At 32.7% G+C, this 16,555-nt stretch overlaps 1 protein-coding gene across 2 annotated transcripts in view; it reads left to right on the forward strand.

Annotated features, from left to right (window-relative positions):
- Window positions 1-16,555, forward strand: part of LOC132736473 (uncharacterized) — a 40,301-nt gene that overhangs the window by 15,191 nt on the left and 8,555 nt on the right. For both annotated transcript variants that reach the window (XM_060723618.1, XM_060723617.1), the window contains 4 exons: window positions 4,633-5,227; window positions 5,983-6,141; window positions 7,436-7,759; window positions 13,750-13,819. In XM_060723618.1, coding sequence (XP_060579601.1) covers window positions 4,652-5,227; window positions 5,983-6,141; window positions 7,436-7,759; window positions 13,750-13,819 — 1,129 coding nt within the window. In that variant the 5' untranslated portion in view covers window positions 4,633-4,651. The remainder of the gene's footprint in view (window positions 1-4,632; window positions 5,228-5,982; window positions 6,142-7,435; window positions 7,760-13,749; window positions 13,820-16,555) is intronic.

Genomic DNA, 16,555 nt, shown 5'->3' on the forward strand with positions numbered 1-16,555 from the left:
TAGAATAGTGTTTAAAACAAATGTTTCATATTCAATTCTTTGATCAGAACTTAATAAGTAGACCAGAAGCAGACATAAAAAAGACGGTTAATGACTTGTTTACCATCGATCCTTTTGCAGCGCTTTTGCAATTGACGTAACTAACGTCCTGTCAAGTTTTCGCTTTCATCCTTGCCGTTCCTGTTAGTGATCTTGTATCCGGTGTTTTGGAATTGCTTGCGCCTTTTGAAAACAAGTGTTCTGATGGCAGTATGATTGTCCTTTGTTAATTAAATCATTTTATATATTATGTATCTGAATGATAACAAATTTTCATGTCTTTAACATATGTCATATTTTTACATTTAACGTTATGACCACTGCTGTTTAGAAGTAAATGATTAGGCCATTTACTATCTGAATGACGTCAAATTTGAACATTATGTCACATAATTATAACTAAATGTGTTGATGGAATATATAAAATAACAGAGAAGTTAAATGTTGATGCTGCACATCAAAGACGCCGCCATAGGATGTGAACAGTCAATCAGCATTGAAAAACGTTCTCTATTACAGTTGAATATCCGAAGCACAAATCAATTTTATTTTAGTTCTTGGTATGTGCTCGTTGATTAAAGGGACTCCACTGAGGTTTAAAAGCCTAAAAACATAACATTTGAATTTCTTACATAAATAAGGTGGGACACTTTAAACAGAAATATATGCCAAAATAGTTAAGAAATCGTATTTTTATGCCCTTTTTAGCCCGATTTTAGTGAAAGCGTTTAAACGCTTTTCAATTTGGGTTATTTTTTTACAATTTGAATAATTATTCTTGAAGAACAAAAAGCGATTGATCTGAAATTTTGCAAAAAGATTGGTAGTCTAAACCTTCATCAAATGGTACATTTATCTGGAAAAATAGTTTCAGTCCCATCATGTCAAAAATCCTAAGTGGAGCCCCCTCTAATAATAAAGATGCATATTTTTGTAAAAAAGTAGAACCTAATGCATGGTGTCTGTAATTCTTAAATGTTTGTCTGTTGCGACATAGACTGAAACGTCTGGTCGAATCACTATAAAGTGGATAACAAATAAAATTGAAATGATTGGTATACTTTAAATAAATTCAAGACAGTATGTGCCGAGAATATACCCATTTAAATATTGGTACGAATTGCATAATGTTCGAATGATTTTGAGGACAAAATGTTTTGCAGTGTTTTCCCTTTACATGCCGTAGCGTAACCGGTTTGTTGTACTTTCTTAACGGTTGAGTGAGAACCGCCTCTCTGATAGCGGGCGTGGTTTAGGCTTTGTAATTTGTAATTAAATGATTCGACATGTGATATTGATCAAAATTGTTTTGGTTCCCTTCTACCCCGTCATGGAACACAATATGCTAGCATATGGAGCATTATATCAAATTTAATATGACAATTTAAGGCGGAGCCGAACTTCAACTGAGGCGAAGCAAAATATGAAGTAAGTAAAACTGTCCCAGTTGTCATCTCTCTTGACGGTTAAGTTTAAGAACGATCGGCTATAGGCTTGCTCATTGGCACGCTATTTATTATGGAGATAAAGTTAGATAATGAAAAAAAATGATATTCAAACATGGCACTATCACTTCAGTTAAACGTTTATTCTAATCCCTTAAATATCTGTGACATGTTGTACATCATAAAAACTTTTTTATTAGAAAATTTAAAAACAGTATGATTATGTTAAAACAAAAAAAAGAAAATACACAAAATCAAGAGTTAAATTTTCCCCATTGCTGTATGGACAAATGCATATCTAGTAGTCTAATTAATTATAAAAAAAAATTCGAAGTACAACTTAGCTCCATTTACTATTTTGATAAGTTGCGCCGGGTTCAATATCACAGAAAACACGTGTTCAGCACAAGAATGTAATAAACTTATGCTTAAATTGTAGAGAACATTTAACGATCGCTGTACATATGAAACTATTCATAAGTGAATGAAATATGAATATGCAAGACCCTTAATCCTAATAATAACTTTTTGAACAACTCTGGTATATGATAAGAAAATAAACAAATTGTTCAGTTTTCATAGTGTATTTATCAAATGGTTTCTTTACAATATGCATACGTTTAATTAAAACTGCATGGAGTCGTAAATGTCCTATCGGAACATCAAACAAAATCTTGAAAGCTAAATTTTGCCTGGCAATTGATATATCACTGTATCGCCGATAGTACTTTACCGATATATCAATACAAAAATCCTGATCGATGACACCTCTAGTTTTTATGCCACCGCAGCATTTACGATGCGGTGGCATATAGCGATTCATCTGTGTGTGTGTAAATGTGTTTGTGTGTATGCGTGTTCTATAGATTATATAGTGAACTTAAAAATCTTCTTGTGAAAAACCACTAGTCCAATTTCAACCACACTTGGCAGAATTGATAAATTGGTCCTTGGGTGAAGAGCTTCCAAAGTTGTTCAAAAATTTCATTCAATGCAGAAATCTTCTTGCCATGGTAACCAAAAGGAATTAAAAGATTAACGTTAAACAATCTTCTTTTAAAGACCCTAAAGGCTTAGAGCTTTGATATTTTACATAAGGCATTGTCTGGCAGACCTCTACCAAGATTGTTTAAATTATAGCCCTAGGCTCAAACTCAACCTCGCCCCTGGGGTCATTGATTATCACTATATGTACATATAGTAAAAACATAAAATACCTTCTTGCCTGAATGTACAAAGCTTAGAGGTTTGATATTTAATACGTGATATCATCTATAGGTACTCTACCAAAGTTGTTCAAATTTTGCCTCTAGTGTCAAAATCAGCCCTGCCCCGGGGAGCGTAGGTTGCCCTTATATGTATATAGTAAAAACTTTTAAAAAATTCTTTTCGATATTGACAAATGCTAGAGGTTAGATAATTTGCATGAAACATTGTGTAGTGAAACTCTAGCAAGATTGTTCAAATTATAGCCCTTGGGTCAAAATTGACCCCGCCCCGGGGGTCATTGATTTTAACTTTGTACATACAGTAAAACAAAACAAATCTTATTGTCTGAAGGTACAAGGCTTAGAGCTTAAATATTTGTTATATGATATCATCTAAAAGTACACTACCAAAGTTGTTCAAATTTTGCCTCTAGTGTCAGAATTAGCCCCGCCCCGGGGGTCATAGGTTTTCCTTATATGTATATTGTAAAAAACTGAAACAATCATCTTCTCTAAATTGACAAAGGCTAGAGGTAAGATATTTTGCATAAGGCATTGTGAAGTGAACCTTTAGCAAAATTGTACAAATTATAGCCCTGGGGTCAAAATTGGCCCACCCCCGGGGGTCATTGCTTTTCACCATGTACATATAGTAAAACATTTAAAAATCTTCTTGTCTGAAAGTACAAGGCTTAGAGCTTTGATATTTGGTATATATTATCATCTATGGGTTCTTTACTAAAGTTGTTTTCATTATGTCCGTAGTATTGAAATTGTCCTGCCCCAGAGGCAAGAGTTTTCCCTATATGTATATGTATAAAGTAAAATCTTGAAAAAAACTTCTTCTCTGAATTGACAAAGGCTAGAGGTTACATATTTGGCATGAGACTTTTCGAAGTGAACCTCTATCAAGCTTGTTCAAATAATAGCCCTTGGGTCAAAAATGGCCCCGCCCCGGCGGTCATTGATTTTCACGTTGTACATATATAGTAAAACATTAAAAAAATCATCTTGTCTGAAGGTTCAAGGCATAGAGCTTTGATGTTTGCTATATAATATCATCTATAGGTCCTCTACAAAAGTTGTTCAAAAATTTCCCCTGGTGCCAAAATTGGCCCTGCCCGGGAGCATTGTTTCTCGTTATGTACACATAGTAAAACAGTAACTAAAACATATGTTTTTTTTTAATTGGAGAAAGCTACACTTTAGATATTTGACATGAAATGTTTTTTCGTGGACCTGTATCACGATTGTTTTGAATTAAACCCTTGTGTCAAAATTTTGCCTTGCCAAAAGGGACATTGATGTACTTTCTTGTCCTTTGATGTACAGCAATGAAATTTTGACCATGTGCTCAGTTTTAGTTGTAAAATTGAACTTTGATATCAGGTGACTTAGATTTCGATGGTGTGGCTTACTTTCTTGTCCTTTGATGTACAGCTAGAATTTTGAACTATGTGCACAGATTAAGATGTAAAGTGAACTTTGATATAAGCTGACCTAGATTTTGACATAGTGTCTAACTATGCTGTCCGTTGATGTAGTCATGACATTTAGGATGTGTGAAATATGACCTTCACCACCAAATCCACTAGACTGAACTGCATTGATATATTCCTACTCTGATCTTTTATTTGAATAACAATAGATTCAACCACTAATCTGATGATAAGAATTAGATAGGTCAGGGATCTATGCATTATGACAATCTTCAATTGTTTAGAAACAAAAACAAATGTTCCTACACTACTATTTAGTGTTACATTAATGCGCGATGGCATAGCATTTTGTACAAATGCAAACTTGTTTGTCCCTGTTATTGATTTATTTTAGAGGAACACATATCACATTTACCCAGTATTTGCACATTGAATTGCAATCCAAGACCATAATTACTTTTTATATAAAATCTAGCATAACCTTTTTGTTTGTTTGTTTAGATATTGATAGAGTATCAGGATGGCACATCAACTTCAGTTAGAGAAGAAAAAATACAGACAGTGGGTAAAGGCTGGTTTAGGACTTGGATATTTAAAGGAGGGACTGGCGCCGTTCTGTAATGACATAGCTGACCAACAACATAAGGTTATCTTACAAAACATTCGGTCTACAAAATCACTACCATCAACTGTGACCTGTGGCAGCTGTCAAGTTGAAACTCTCAAACCAGACCATAAGTCAGTAGGGAATGCTGGAAACAAAGTTTGTTCTCTTGGGCAAGTAAAATGCAGCTGCTGCTTTACTAAGGACAAAAGGGCATGTCCGAAAAACATATGTGGCGCCATCTATGACTTTATTGTGCGGCATCATGCATCCTCACCACCTGCACCTTACTGGAAAAACAGCGATGCTCAACAGTGGTCGAAAGACCCTTGGAGCATTTGTAAGTGTTTTATAAATGCTCCAGGGTACGAACAGAGACAATCTGCTGGTGAAACTGATTGTACTGGGTTATTACATCTATTGATTAATAATCAGTATTTTCATAGCCACATTAGATGCAATGTCACAGGAACAAACAACCTTTTTTCAAAGGTAAATCATTAATAAAATATATTTTACTTATATTTTATCAGCTCTTTTGTAATGTTAATGCTGTATATTCCACATCAAAGTAAAAGAGGAAATGAAAATTTAACGTATGAAAGCAAAGAAATAATTCACCACTTTAATGACTCACAACAAATGTATAAACATTCACCAATCGTTTTTTTTTTTTGCAAAATTTGATGTAACTATTCACAAGGCTTGTGGTTAATATTTACTGTAAAGATGTACAATTGTAGATTTGTCTATAGAACTATTTGAATACAGGTCTATTTTCCGCTATCCCATTAATCTAAATATACGCCTCATTTCCAATTCAAATTTTATCCTTTTTTCCCAATCCCTAAAGGAATCCCAATTCCGAAGTCGGTGATTTGAAAGAAGGTACACACTTTTTTTATATTTGGTGTGGACGTTCTTGATGTTTCGGATATCTTTTAAATCCTTATCAGTTTCAGTAATATTTATTTAGCTTTGTATAAAAAGTTTGCACATCTTAAATGCTGGTATATTTTTCCCAAATAATACATTTCACAATTATTTATTTACTAAATTGAATAAGACACAATTTTTCCAAATTTGCAATGAATATATACATGTGAGAAAAAAGGCCTGGTATAATTTATGATTGCGTCTTTGATGAAGGTAAGTACCTAAACAAGTTTCAACAAAATAATTAATTGCTTAACAGTATACATAATTATGCATAGAACAATATTGAACCTGTGTTTCCTTTTCAATAGGTACGCCAGTATAGAAATAATATTTTCCACTCAAGCAGTATGGAATTAGAAGAACGTGAGGCAAATGCTTTTATTGACGATATGATAGCAGTTCTACAAGATGGTAAGGAGCTATTACAACGATCAGATGCCTTATTAGCGGTGAAGAAACTTCAAGATGTAAGTGTAAATAATGAATTATATCACTTTGAAGTCTTTATGGAGTTAACTTAAATTGATTTGAGATAACAAACCACTTAATTCAGGACAAAGTTTAGGTAACAGAGTTTGAAGAGGTAAAGTAAAGTCAAATTAAAAAAATAATCCCCTTTAGTTAAGGTATGAGCCTCCTAATGGGCACTATAAGGAACTATAAAATTGACAACATAGGTCAGGCATATACCTTAAAAGACACAAGAAGGCAAAATTTAAACAAAGTTTACCGTATGGTTTGCGAGTTAGGGAGATTTTTCTAAAGTAAAACTTTGCTATTAGAAGGGCTCTTTTTTAGAAATGAGAAACTCTAATTATTCTATTATATAATCATTATGAAATAACGTTTTCCTATAGAAAATATTTAAGAAACAAATAATAGCATTTAGCTAACAAATGACCCATCAAAATTATTGTTTCTACTCAAAATGTTTGAAATATATAAATAAATGTTACCCTACCCCACCCATTTTAAGTAGTTGTTTGATCATTTTTCTACTTGTAGGGCCTTATTCAAAATATCCCTAAAATTTACTCAAATCAGGGGCTGTTTTCAAAGTTTGCATAATTTTTTTTAAAAGTATATTGGATGCACTTGTCAAATATAAAATACTTTTACCGTCTAGTTTTTATTTTATTAGACTTTGAAAATATCAGGTACCATATTTTATAAAAAAAAAGTTGCCTCTTTTGGGGCTTGAACCCACGCCCCTCAGTTTCAATGCAGTTGACAGTAGTTCTAGCCTATTTGAGTACTCTTCAAAGTGGAGGTTATGCATTAGGTGGCTCATACCTTAATTGATAAAGTCACATTAAAATATTTATGTACCTATAAACTGTTAAATTATAAACAAAAGAGATCTTAGTTTGCAACTAATTAAAATCAAAAACTTTGGAACCCGAACAATTTTCAGGGTCCTGAAATTCTGTTTAATTCATACTTTCTAAATTATGATATTGTGGTAGAGCTTGGATTATATCAATAAATAAATTACCTCCAACATCAAGAAATTGAAAAGGGTGTAAAGGATTATCATACATGCAAAATGTTTGTATCTCCTATCAACTGTGACCATATATCTTGACCCCTATAAGAACATCAAACTTTCAAACATGTCAAACCCTTCATTTAATTGAAGGCTTAAAATAAAGTCTGACCTTATATATAATAAATTATGTTGTTTAGAAAATTAAATAATATAAATCATATAGATACATTTTTTATGAAAGAAAATGTTTCAAAACTGATATTTTTCATCAGCTGAAGGAGAGGGACTTCATTATTACGTCTGAAGGCTTTGAAACAACTCTGAGAGAAATTAAGGGAGAAATGGCAAAAGTTCTGAAATCGACAGAAAATGCTGCTACTAAAGAAGAATATGATGATCTGAAGAAGAAGCTAATACACATTGAAGCCAAGATGTCTGATGAAAAGGAGGGAAAACTGGAAAATGAAAAAGAACTTGGAAAACTAAAATTAACAATAAAAGAATTCGAATTCAAAATGTCTCAAGAAACACTTGAGAAAGCCGAATTGAAAAAGAAACTTGGAGTCTTGGAGACTCTTGTTTCAGAACAGAAAGAGGTAAACCAAATTTCCTTTTGTTTGTTAATTAAATAAATAGATGTTTGTTAAGCGTATACATGTATAAAGGCATCTTTGTATTAAAGACGATCAAGACATGATAGGTAATTGTAAAGAAATAACTTTATGATTTAAATTTTTGTGGTAATATACGTCAGTACTGTAGCTTTTTAAATGGAAACAAAAACAACCAGGTTTATCCCCTGTACAATGGGTACAGAATGTATATAGCCATAATTATCCACTGCAAACAAATATTGTTTGAATTTTTAAAAGAAATCTTCCAAAATCCCCATATGAAAAAAAAAGTTTCTTAAGAATGCTAAAATTTCACAAAAATATGATGAACAATTCATAATTGCTATCAACAATTTGATTTTAAATTGTTTGTTTTTGAAATCGATGTTAAAATCTCCTATAAGTGGCCCAACACTTTGAATTATTTAGCCTAAAATAATTGCTGATTTGAGATGGCGAATTCAGAAATACAGTATGATGGCTAGCTTTTATCTCTCTATGAGTCAGGAGTTTGCCCAACACACTTTTAATTTATTTCAATTGTGACACAAACAAATTTTGACACATACTAACATAAAAATGAGAATGTCAAAAATGAATACCAGTAAAATTTCTCTTCAAAATATCACATCAACCACGGTAAATTTTGCCGTAAGTAACACATTTGAAATTTTTGTTTTACGACTCTTGATGAAATAGCCGTTGATAAACAATCTTATATTGAACAAAAATATTTAATTTTATATAATTACAATCAGCAACAACTAGAATTGTGAACGTTTTGGCAGAAAACAGACAAATATTCATTTGTCATATAATTTTGCGATGTCGTGATTTAAAAAAAAATGTTGCCAAAAGGAAGCTGAGTCTTATTTTAAGTGTGTTACTACACTTAAATAATGTTTATGAATAAAAATTACTTAAGGTATTGTTTATATTTGTGTATATCGAGATATTTGTCATTATGTGTTCAGGTCACCTATTCAATGAATATTTTTTAAGGGAGGGGTGTGTGTGGAAACACCATAACAAAAACAGAATATCTTTTTTCATAAGGTTTTAAAAAATATTCTTCAAATCTCAACAATCACTTCTGTACAGTATAATATTGTCCTATTTTTAACATTGTCTGCATTCAATTGTTGTAGTAGATCTGCATGTATAATTCCTTTATATTTCAGAATAAAGGTGTTATATTTATTTTTATCCCTCGCCGAAAGGCGGCGGGGGATATAGAAATGTCCATCCTTCCGTCCGACATTTTTGTCCGGAGCATATTTCAAAAAGTATATGAGTAATCAACTTGAAACTTCATAGGTGGATAAATCATATTAAGGAGGAGTGCAGTGCACAAGGATGATAACTCTACCATGCATAATCTTTGAGCTATTGTCCTTTGTTATTTTTCATACTTTTTGTCCAGAACTTATTTTAAAAAGAATGTGCGGTATCAACTTGAAACTTCATAGGTGGACATGGTGGATAGATCATATTGAAGAGGCGTGCAACGCAAAAGAATGATAACTCTACCATGCGCAATTTTTGAGTTTTTGTCCTTTGTATTTTTCAAACTTAATTTCTGTCCAGCGCATAACTCAAAAAGCATTTGATATATCAATATGAAACTTTATAGGTAGATAGATCTCACTCATGCAGTGCACAAGAATTATAACTCTACCCTTCATTTTTTTTCCATGCTTACTTTTTGTCCAGAACATTACAACAAAGCCTTTGAGATATCAAAATGAATTTTCATAGGTAGATAGATCTCATTGAGGAAGAGTGCAGCATACACGAATGATTACTCAACATTGCATAATTTCAGTTATTGCCCTTTGTTATTTTTTATGCTTAATTTTTGTCCAGAGCATAACTAAAAAGCCTTTGAGATATCAACATGAAACTTCATAGGTGAATAGGTCTCATTGTGGAGGACTGCAGCACACAAGCATGATAACTCTATTATGAATAATTGAGTCAATAATTGCCCTTTGTTATTTTTCATGCTTATTTTTTGTCCAGAGCATAACTAAAAAGCCTTTGAGATATCAACATGAAACTTCATAGGTAGATAGATCTCATTGAGGAGTAGTGCAGCACACAAGAATGATAACCTACCCTGTATTTTACAGTTATTGCCCTTTGGTTTTTTTCAGGCATTAGTATTTATATAGGTTTCAAATCTATAATCACTTCAGCCATCAGTTTTCATTTCCAAAATACCTCTTCAAATTGAATTATTCTCCTCTACTACATATACAATTCTTCCAATGAGCAAACACATTTGGCGAGGGATGGCCATGTTGACTTGGCTCTTGTTCACAATACGAATTTTATTATTTTTAAAAATTCACTATAAAAAGGCATGGGATGTGTACAAAAAGTGAGAACAAAAATCACTGTAATAAATATTTTTTTTATTTCCTCATTAGAAAAACAATGTTTATAAAAATTATGTACAGTTATTTCAAAAAGTTAAAAGTTTCAAAATGAAATCTTGCCTATCATGAAAATTAAATCTGTCAAAAAGAAATATAATTTCTCTCATTAAAATTTGCCAAATTAGAGAAAATCTTTTACTAAAAATTCTGACCAGAATGATCCCTGCACTTAAGGTTTAATGTGAGCTGGCTGAGCTTCCTCATGGTGAAGGTGACAATTAAAGGTTGATAAATAGCAATGCTTACTCATCTTTTAATGTAAGCAGTTCTTGCTCATAGTGATGGTCACATTAAAGGTTAAATGTTAGCTATGCTTGTTCATAGTGAAGATCACAATTAAAAGTTAAATGTTAGCTTATAATGCTTGTTCATGGTAGAGGTCATACCTAACTGTTAAATGTAAGATATGCTTGTTTATGGTGAAGGTCACACTTAAAGCATACATGTTATAACGTCCGGGATTGTTCCCAGAAATAAGGTGTCTGTTCCAGATTATGTCTCGGTAAAAAGAAATACTTTGTAGGCAGAAATTTTGCACTTTATATAATTTTATTGTCAAGTTTTTTTTTAACTATTCTATAACGCTGGTAACAAACGATTATCCCCAAACAGCATTGCAATAAACAGTAAATGGTGACACTATCCTTTGATTAGTAAATCTATGTGCCCCATACCACAAACACTTATCAGTTATATTTTTTTATCAATTAAAAGATAAATTGTTTACCCTATGTGTCATACACTGTATTTAATAACTGGCCAGCATTAATTTAATCGCCTGTAGGCAGTTATTAGAAGTCAAACACTGTGAAAAATACCGCTAAATAGGAGGTGATGAAATCTACAGGAGTCAGCGAATGTTTCGAGTAAACAACATGGCTAATTGTCCTTGCTTAACATAGCTTAATTTTCTTCTGCGACTTATTCAATTTACGATGCCTTAAAAGATAGAAAAACTGTCAATATTAATTGACATTTTGTCTTGTTTATGATGCCATTAAATTTCAGGTTGTAAATACTAGTAATATAGGTTGTATGCCACTTTGTAAATTTTAGAAACAATACGGTTGCTTATCTAAATGAAAAGTGTCCCGAAAATGAGCCTTAAAATTATGGCAAGTATGCTTTAAGGTTAAATGTAAGATTTGCTTGCTCATAATGAAGATTACACTTAAAGGGTCAATGTTAGCTATACTGGCTCACTGTTAAGGTTAAACGTAAATATTATAATATTTCATGTTTGTTATGGTAAGTTTTGCTTAGTTTACACAATTAAGCACTGAGAAATGTTGAGTTTGTTGTCCATGGTAAGATTTTGTTATAAGACAAGCTATGTTTGTAAAAATGTATGCCCCATATTTGCAGTCAATTAGTCACGTGATCAGATTATTATGCATGACGTCTGACCTAGTGAACAAAAATCAATAAGGGTTATCAACTGGTCATGACTCAGAAGGTAATAATTATTGTGACCGCATACGTTGTGTGCAGCAATTTAAGTTAATACAAATTTTACCAAATAATATATGCATAAATTTTATGAATCATGTAGGCCTCATTAATGACAGCAAAGTTGTAATATAAAATTCAAAGGCCTTCAAATGTGTATACGAAAGGCATTTTTAGTTTAATATAAAAATATCAACTTGTGTTGTTGAGTTAATGGTCAGAAACAATATTTAAGTACAAGGTCAATATGACACTGACCCCTTGACCTCAAAATCAATAGGGATCATCTTCTTGCCAAGACCAATGCACCTACACATTTTACGGGTCAGCAGCTATGGGCTTGTTAAGTTAGTGATCGGAAACCATTTTCAGCTACAATGTTAATATGATCTTGACCTTTGACTTCTTGACCCAAAAATCAATAAGGGTCATCTTATTGTCAAGTCTATTGCACCTACGAAGTTTTGGGGCCAAAAGCTCATGGGTTGTCAAGTTAATGATCGTCAACCGTTTATATCAACAACATAAATATGAACGTTGACCCCTTGACCCAAAAATCAATAGGTGTCTTCTGCTGGTCATGACCAATCATCATACTAAGTTTGAACTTCCTATGCCTAAGCGCTCTTTAGTTATTGATCGGAAAGTTTTTGAACTACAAGGTCAATGTGATCTTGACCTTTGACCCCTTGACCCCAAAAAACAATAGGGGTCATCTGCTGGTCATGACTAATCTTCATACCAAGTTTGAAGTTCCTAGGCCTTAGCGTTCTTTAATGTCGATCGGAAACCGTCCTTAACTACAATGTCAATGTGACCTCGACCTATGATTCCTTGACCTCAAAAATCAATAGGGGTCATTTGCTGGTCATGACCAATCATCATAGCAAGTTTAAAGTTCCTAGGCTTAAACGTTCTTTAGTTATTGGTCGGAAACCATTTTTACCTACAAGGTCAATGTAGGTCAATGTGACCTTGACCTTTGACCCCTTGACCCTAAAATCAATAGGGGTTATCTGCTGGTCATGACCAATCATCAAACCAAGTTTGAAGTTCCTTGGCCTAAGCATTATTTAGTTATTGATCCGAAACTATTTTACCTACAATGTCAATGTTACCTTGACCTTTGAACCCTTGACCCCAAAATCAATAGTGGTCATCTGCTCGTCATGATCGATTATCATACCAAGTTTGAAGTTCCTAGGCCTAAGCATTCTTTAGTAATTGATTCGAAACTGTTTTACTTACAATGTCAATGTTACCTTGACCTTTGAACCCTTGACCCCAAAATCAATAGAGGTCATCTGCTCGTCATGATCTATTATCATACCAAGTTTGAATTTTCTAGGCCTAAGCGTTCTTTAGTTATTGATCGGAAACCTTTTTTACCTACAAGGTCAATGTGATCTTGACCTTTGACCCTTTGACTCCAAATTCAATAGTGGTCATCTGCTTGTCATGTCAAATCATAATAAAAAAATTGAAGTTCCTAGACCTTAGCGTTCTTTAGTTATTGATCGGACACCATTTTTACTTACAAGGTCAATGTGACCTTGACCTTTGACCCCTTGACCCCAAAATCAATAGGGGTCATCTGCTGGTCATGCCCAATCCCTACTAAGTTTGAATTACCTAGGCCTTAGCGTTCTTTAGTTATCACTCGGAAACTATTTGGTCTACGGACCGACGGACCGACAGACAGACAAATGCAAAGCAATATACCCGCTCTTCTTTGAAGTGTGGGCATAATAAGGTATAGAACTATAAACTTTGATAATCATGTTGATAATTTTAGCTTCAAATTTTTACCACTTATAAACTTTTTTTTTTCTTGGAGAATATAAAATGTGACCCGATGACTCCTAAAATGCAGAACAATTGTTTACAAAGAATTTCGGGTGAGTGATTAAATCGGGTTATCATGGTGGTTATTGTGCTAAAATATAAAAAATGAAATAAAAGTATGTACATTATTATGTACATACCTTTGAGTATTAATACATACATCTTAATAACGTCTTGTTGATTAGTTTTGAATTAAAATCTCATTTTTGGAGTTAAGAAGATGATTTGTTTTTGCAGGAGATGGCAAAAATTAAGACAGACACTTCCTCAGGTCAAAGTCAGGCAGAGTATGAGCACACCAAGTTAGGTGAGCGAATATTTGTTTTAATGGGGTACATACCAGTGTATGACAATTTGTTTGTTTCCCGCCTTTTCGAAGAAAAAGGGGAATTTAGAAATAGGCTCTGTCCGTCCGTCTGTCCGTCAGTCCGTCCGTCTGTCACACTTTCGTGTCCGGTCAATTACCTTGTCATTTATCAAAGGAATTTCAAATAATTTTGCACAAATGTTTGTTATAATAAGACAATGTGTCATGCGCAACAACCAGACACCTACCTCCAGGTTAAGGTCAACATTTTCTGTTTGAGGGTATATGTCGTGTCCGGTCCCTCACTTTCTTATCTTTGGAGGGATTTTTTAAATACGTGCCACAATTGTTAACAATACTGAGACAATGTGTCAAGCGCAAACACCGGTTACCTGTCTCAAAGGTCAAGGTTACACTTGGAGGTCAAAGATTAACATAGTCTGCTACAGGGTATATTTTATGTTCGGTCCATAACTTGTTCATAGCTCAAAGGATTATGAAAACACTTGGCACAAATAGTAACTATAATAAGATGATGTGTCATGCGTTACACCTGCATCCCTACCTTCAAGTTCAAGGTGACACTTGAGGGTAAAAAAGGACAAAGTTCACTAACGGAGCATTTTAGCCCTGTAATTTTATGAATTCAAAACCAATAAAAAAATTAAAATTATACATGTTCCTCAAAAAATGACTTATTATCTATATAGAAATGGCAAAATATTACAGTAAAAGGTATTTTCAGTTAAGAAAGTACATGCCATTTACTATGCATATTTGCCAAAATAGCGAATTATCGGTCATTTGCCGCACCTGCATAAAATTAGATATGAAGAGCCACGAGCGACACTTTTTTTTTCACAAAATGATACTATATATATATATATATATATATATATATATATATATATATATAATGTATATAACAAAGCTACGACAGAAATATGGTGGTGTCGGTTTGGCTCTTCATATAAAAATACCGTTAATCTAACATTGGCTGTTGCTATGGTAATTCGGGTCAACTGATAATAATCATATCACCTGGCTTGTACCAATGCATTTGTTTAAGCAACAATATAAATGTTTAGATCAAAATATTTTTTATTTGAATGAATTCAACAAATAGAAATGTGAATAATTATACTGTGTTTGTGTACATTGAATTTTAAGCTACAATAACTGCTTGATATAAAATCACATTTCATGGTTTAACTTTATCCTAAGTGTGCGCTTCCAAAATTTGCGGAAAAAACTTTTAACTGCACCAAAGAAGGACGATCGGTTAACAAGAACAGAACCACTTGTTCAAAGAAAAACTCACTAATTATAAGTCAGGAACATACCTTTATCTGTTTAAAAAAAATTGTGTAAACCTTAGTTATTGTACAGTTAATAGGCATAACCAAGGCTTTAGTTTAATTAAACAAGTGCTTTAAATTATGATTTGTTAACTGACAATATTTTGTGCAAGCAATTTCAAGTCTATCAAAAAGTAATAAAGCGGCTAAATGTATGTTGTTTACTTTATTTCTATTTAATGATCATGTAAGTTAATGTATTCTTATACTTTATAAATGGTATTTATTTTTGATATAGCTGTAGAGACTAATAGGAAAAAAGTTAATGTTATAAAGGACAAATAAGTAAAAGGTTAATTCTAAAAAAGGAGTCTGACCGATAATAGCTATTTAAAATAATATTTATTCTCATTTGTTTCTAACTAACCTGGTCGTTCGTAGGCCCTACTCGCCCAGTGTTTAGATGGTTAAACAAATGCTATTTATTACTAGTCCTGGACTTGTTCTGTTTGGAAAATCATGACTTTTTTTAGTTTACCCTAACTTGCAATACAGATGCTACGACTTCCAAATTAGAAAATAAGATGACACGCTGGTGTAAATGCCATGTTACGATGATGAAAAAACGATGACATGATCATACCATGGCGTCTTAATTAGTGTGCCATTATGTTTCACCAGTGTGTCATCGCCTACATTAATGGTCGTGCGCAATGATACAGTTTAATAAGCATTAAAAAGTGGTTAAAGCTAGCTCCTCGGGACCATGACTGTATGCTAAATCCAATGTTTCTAACATGTACAAGGACTTAGCATCTTGCGAGAAGAGTTATTTCTTTTTGACTCACTGTCATAATTTTGACATGTAGGAATTTTAACTTATAGGAAACTCTATTTCGGTAACGCGTATTATAACAAATTAAATTATTGTTTACATTTATATATAGCCTTGTTATAAGTTAGTCAGAAGATTTGTGAATAAAAGTAGGGTTTCATGCTATTGCAGACAGAGTTACAATGCAGATAAACTAGTCATGTCTAATATAAAGACTGTCAGAAATGTTTATATAAAGGCCTCCTCATACGATGAAAGTGGGAGATTTAAGACTAAACAGTGATACAAAATTGTTTGTCTTTCAGAACTAATACATGTATGAAAACTTTTAATAATGAGGTTTGATATACATTCATAATCATGTTATATATTGTTCTGATGATATTTATTTTATATTGTAATACCGTATAAAAGTGCAGTATTATGAATATCATTTTACTGGATAATTCATTGGAGTTGACATTAAAATTGTTTATTTATCTATCTTATACTTAATGGAATATTCTGTTTCTGGTTAACAAGGTATCTGGGATACTTTTATTGTCTACTCAAAAATATTGTAACCTCTTTCTTTTGAATTTCTTCAACATATTTTTCTCACTT

The sequence above is a fragment of the Ruditapes philippinarum genome, unplaced genomic scaffold, assembly GCF_026571515.1.
Source record: "Ruditapes philippinarum isolate M1 unplaced genomic scaffold, ASM2657151v2 ctg491_1_1_1_1, whole genome shotgun sequence".
Lineage (NCBI taxonomy): Eukaryota > Metazoa > Mollusca > Bivalvia > Venerida > Veneridae > Ruditapes > Ruditapes philippinarum.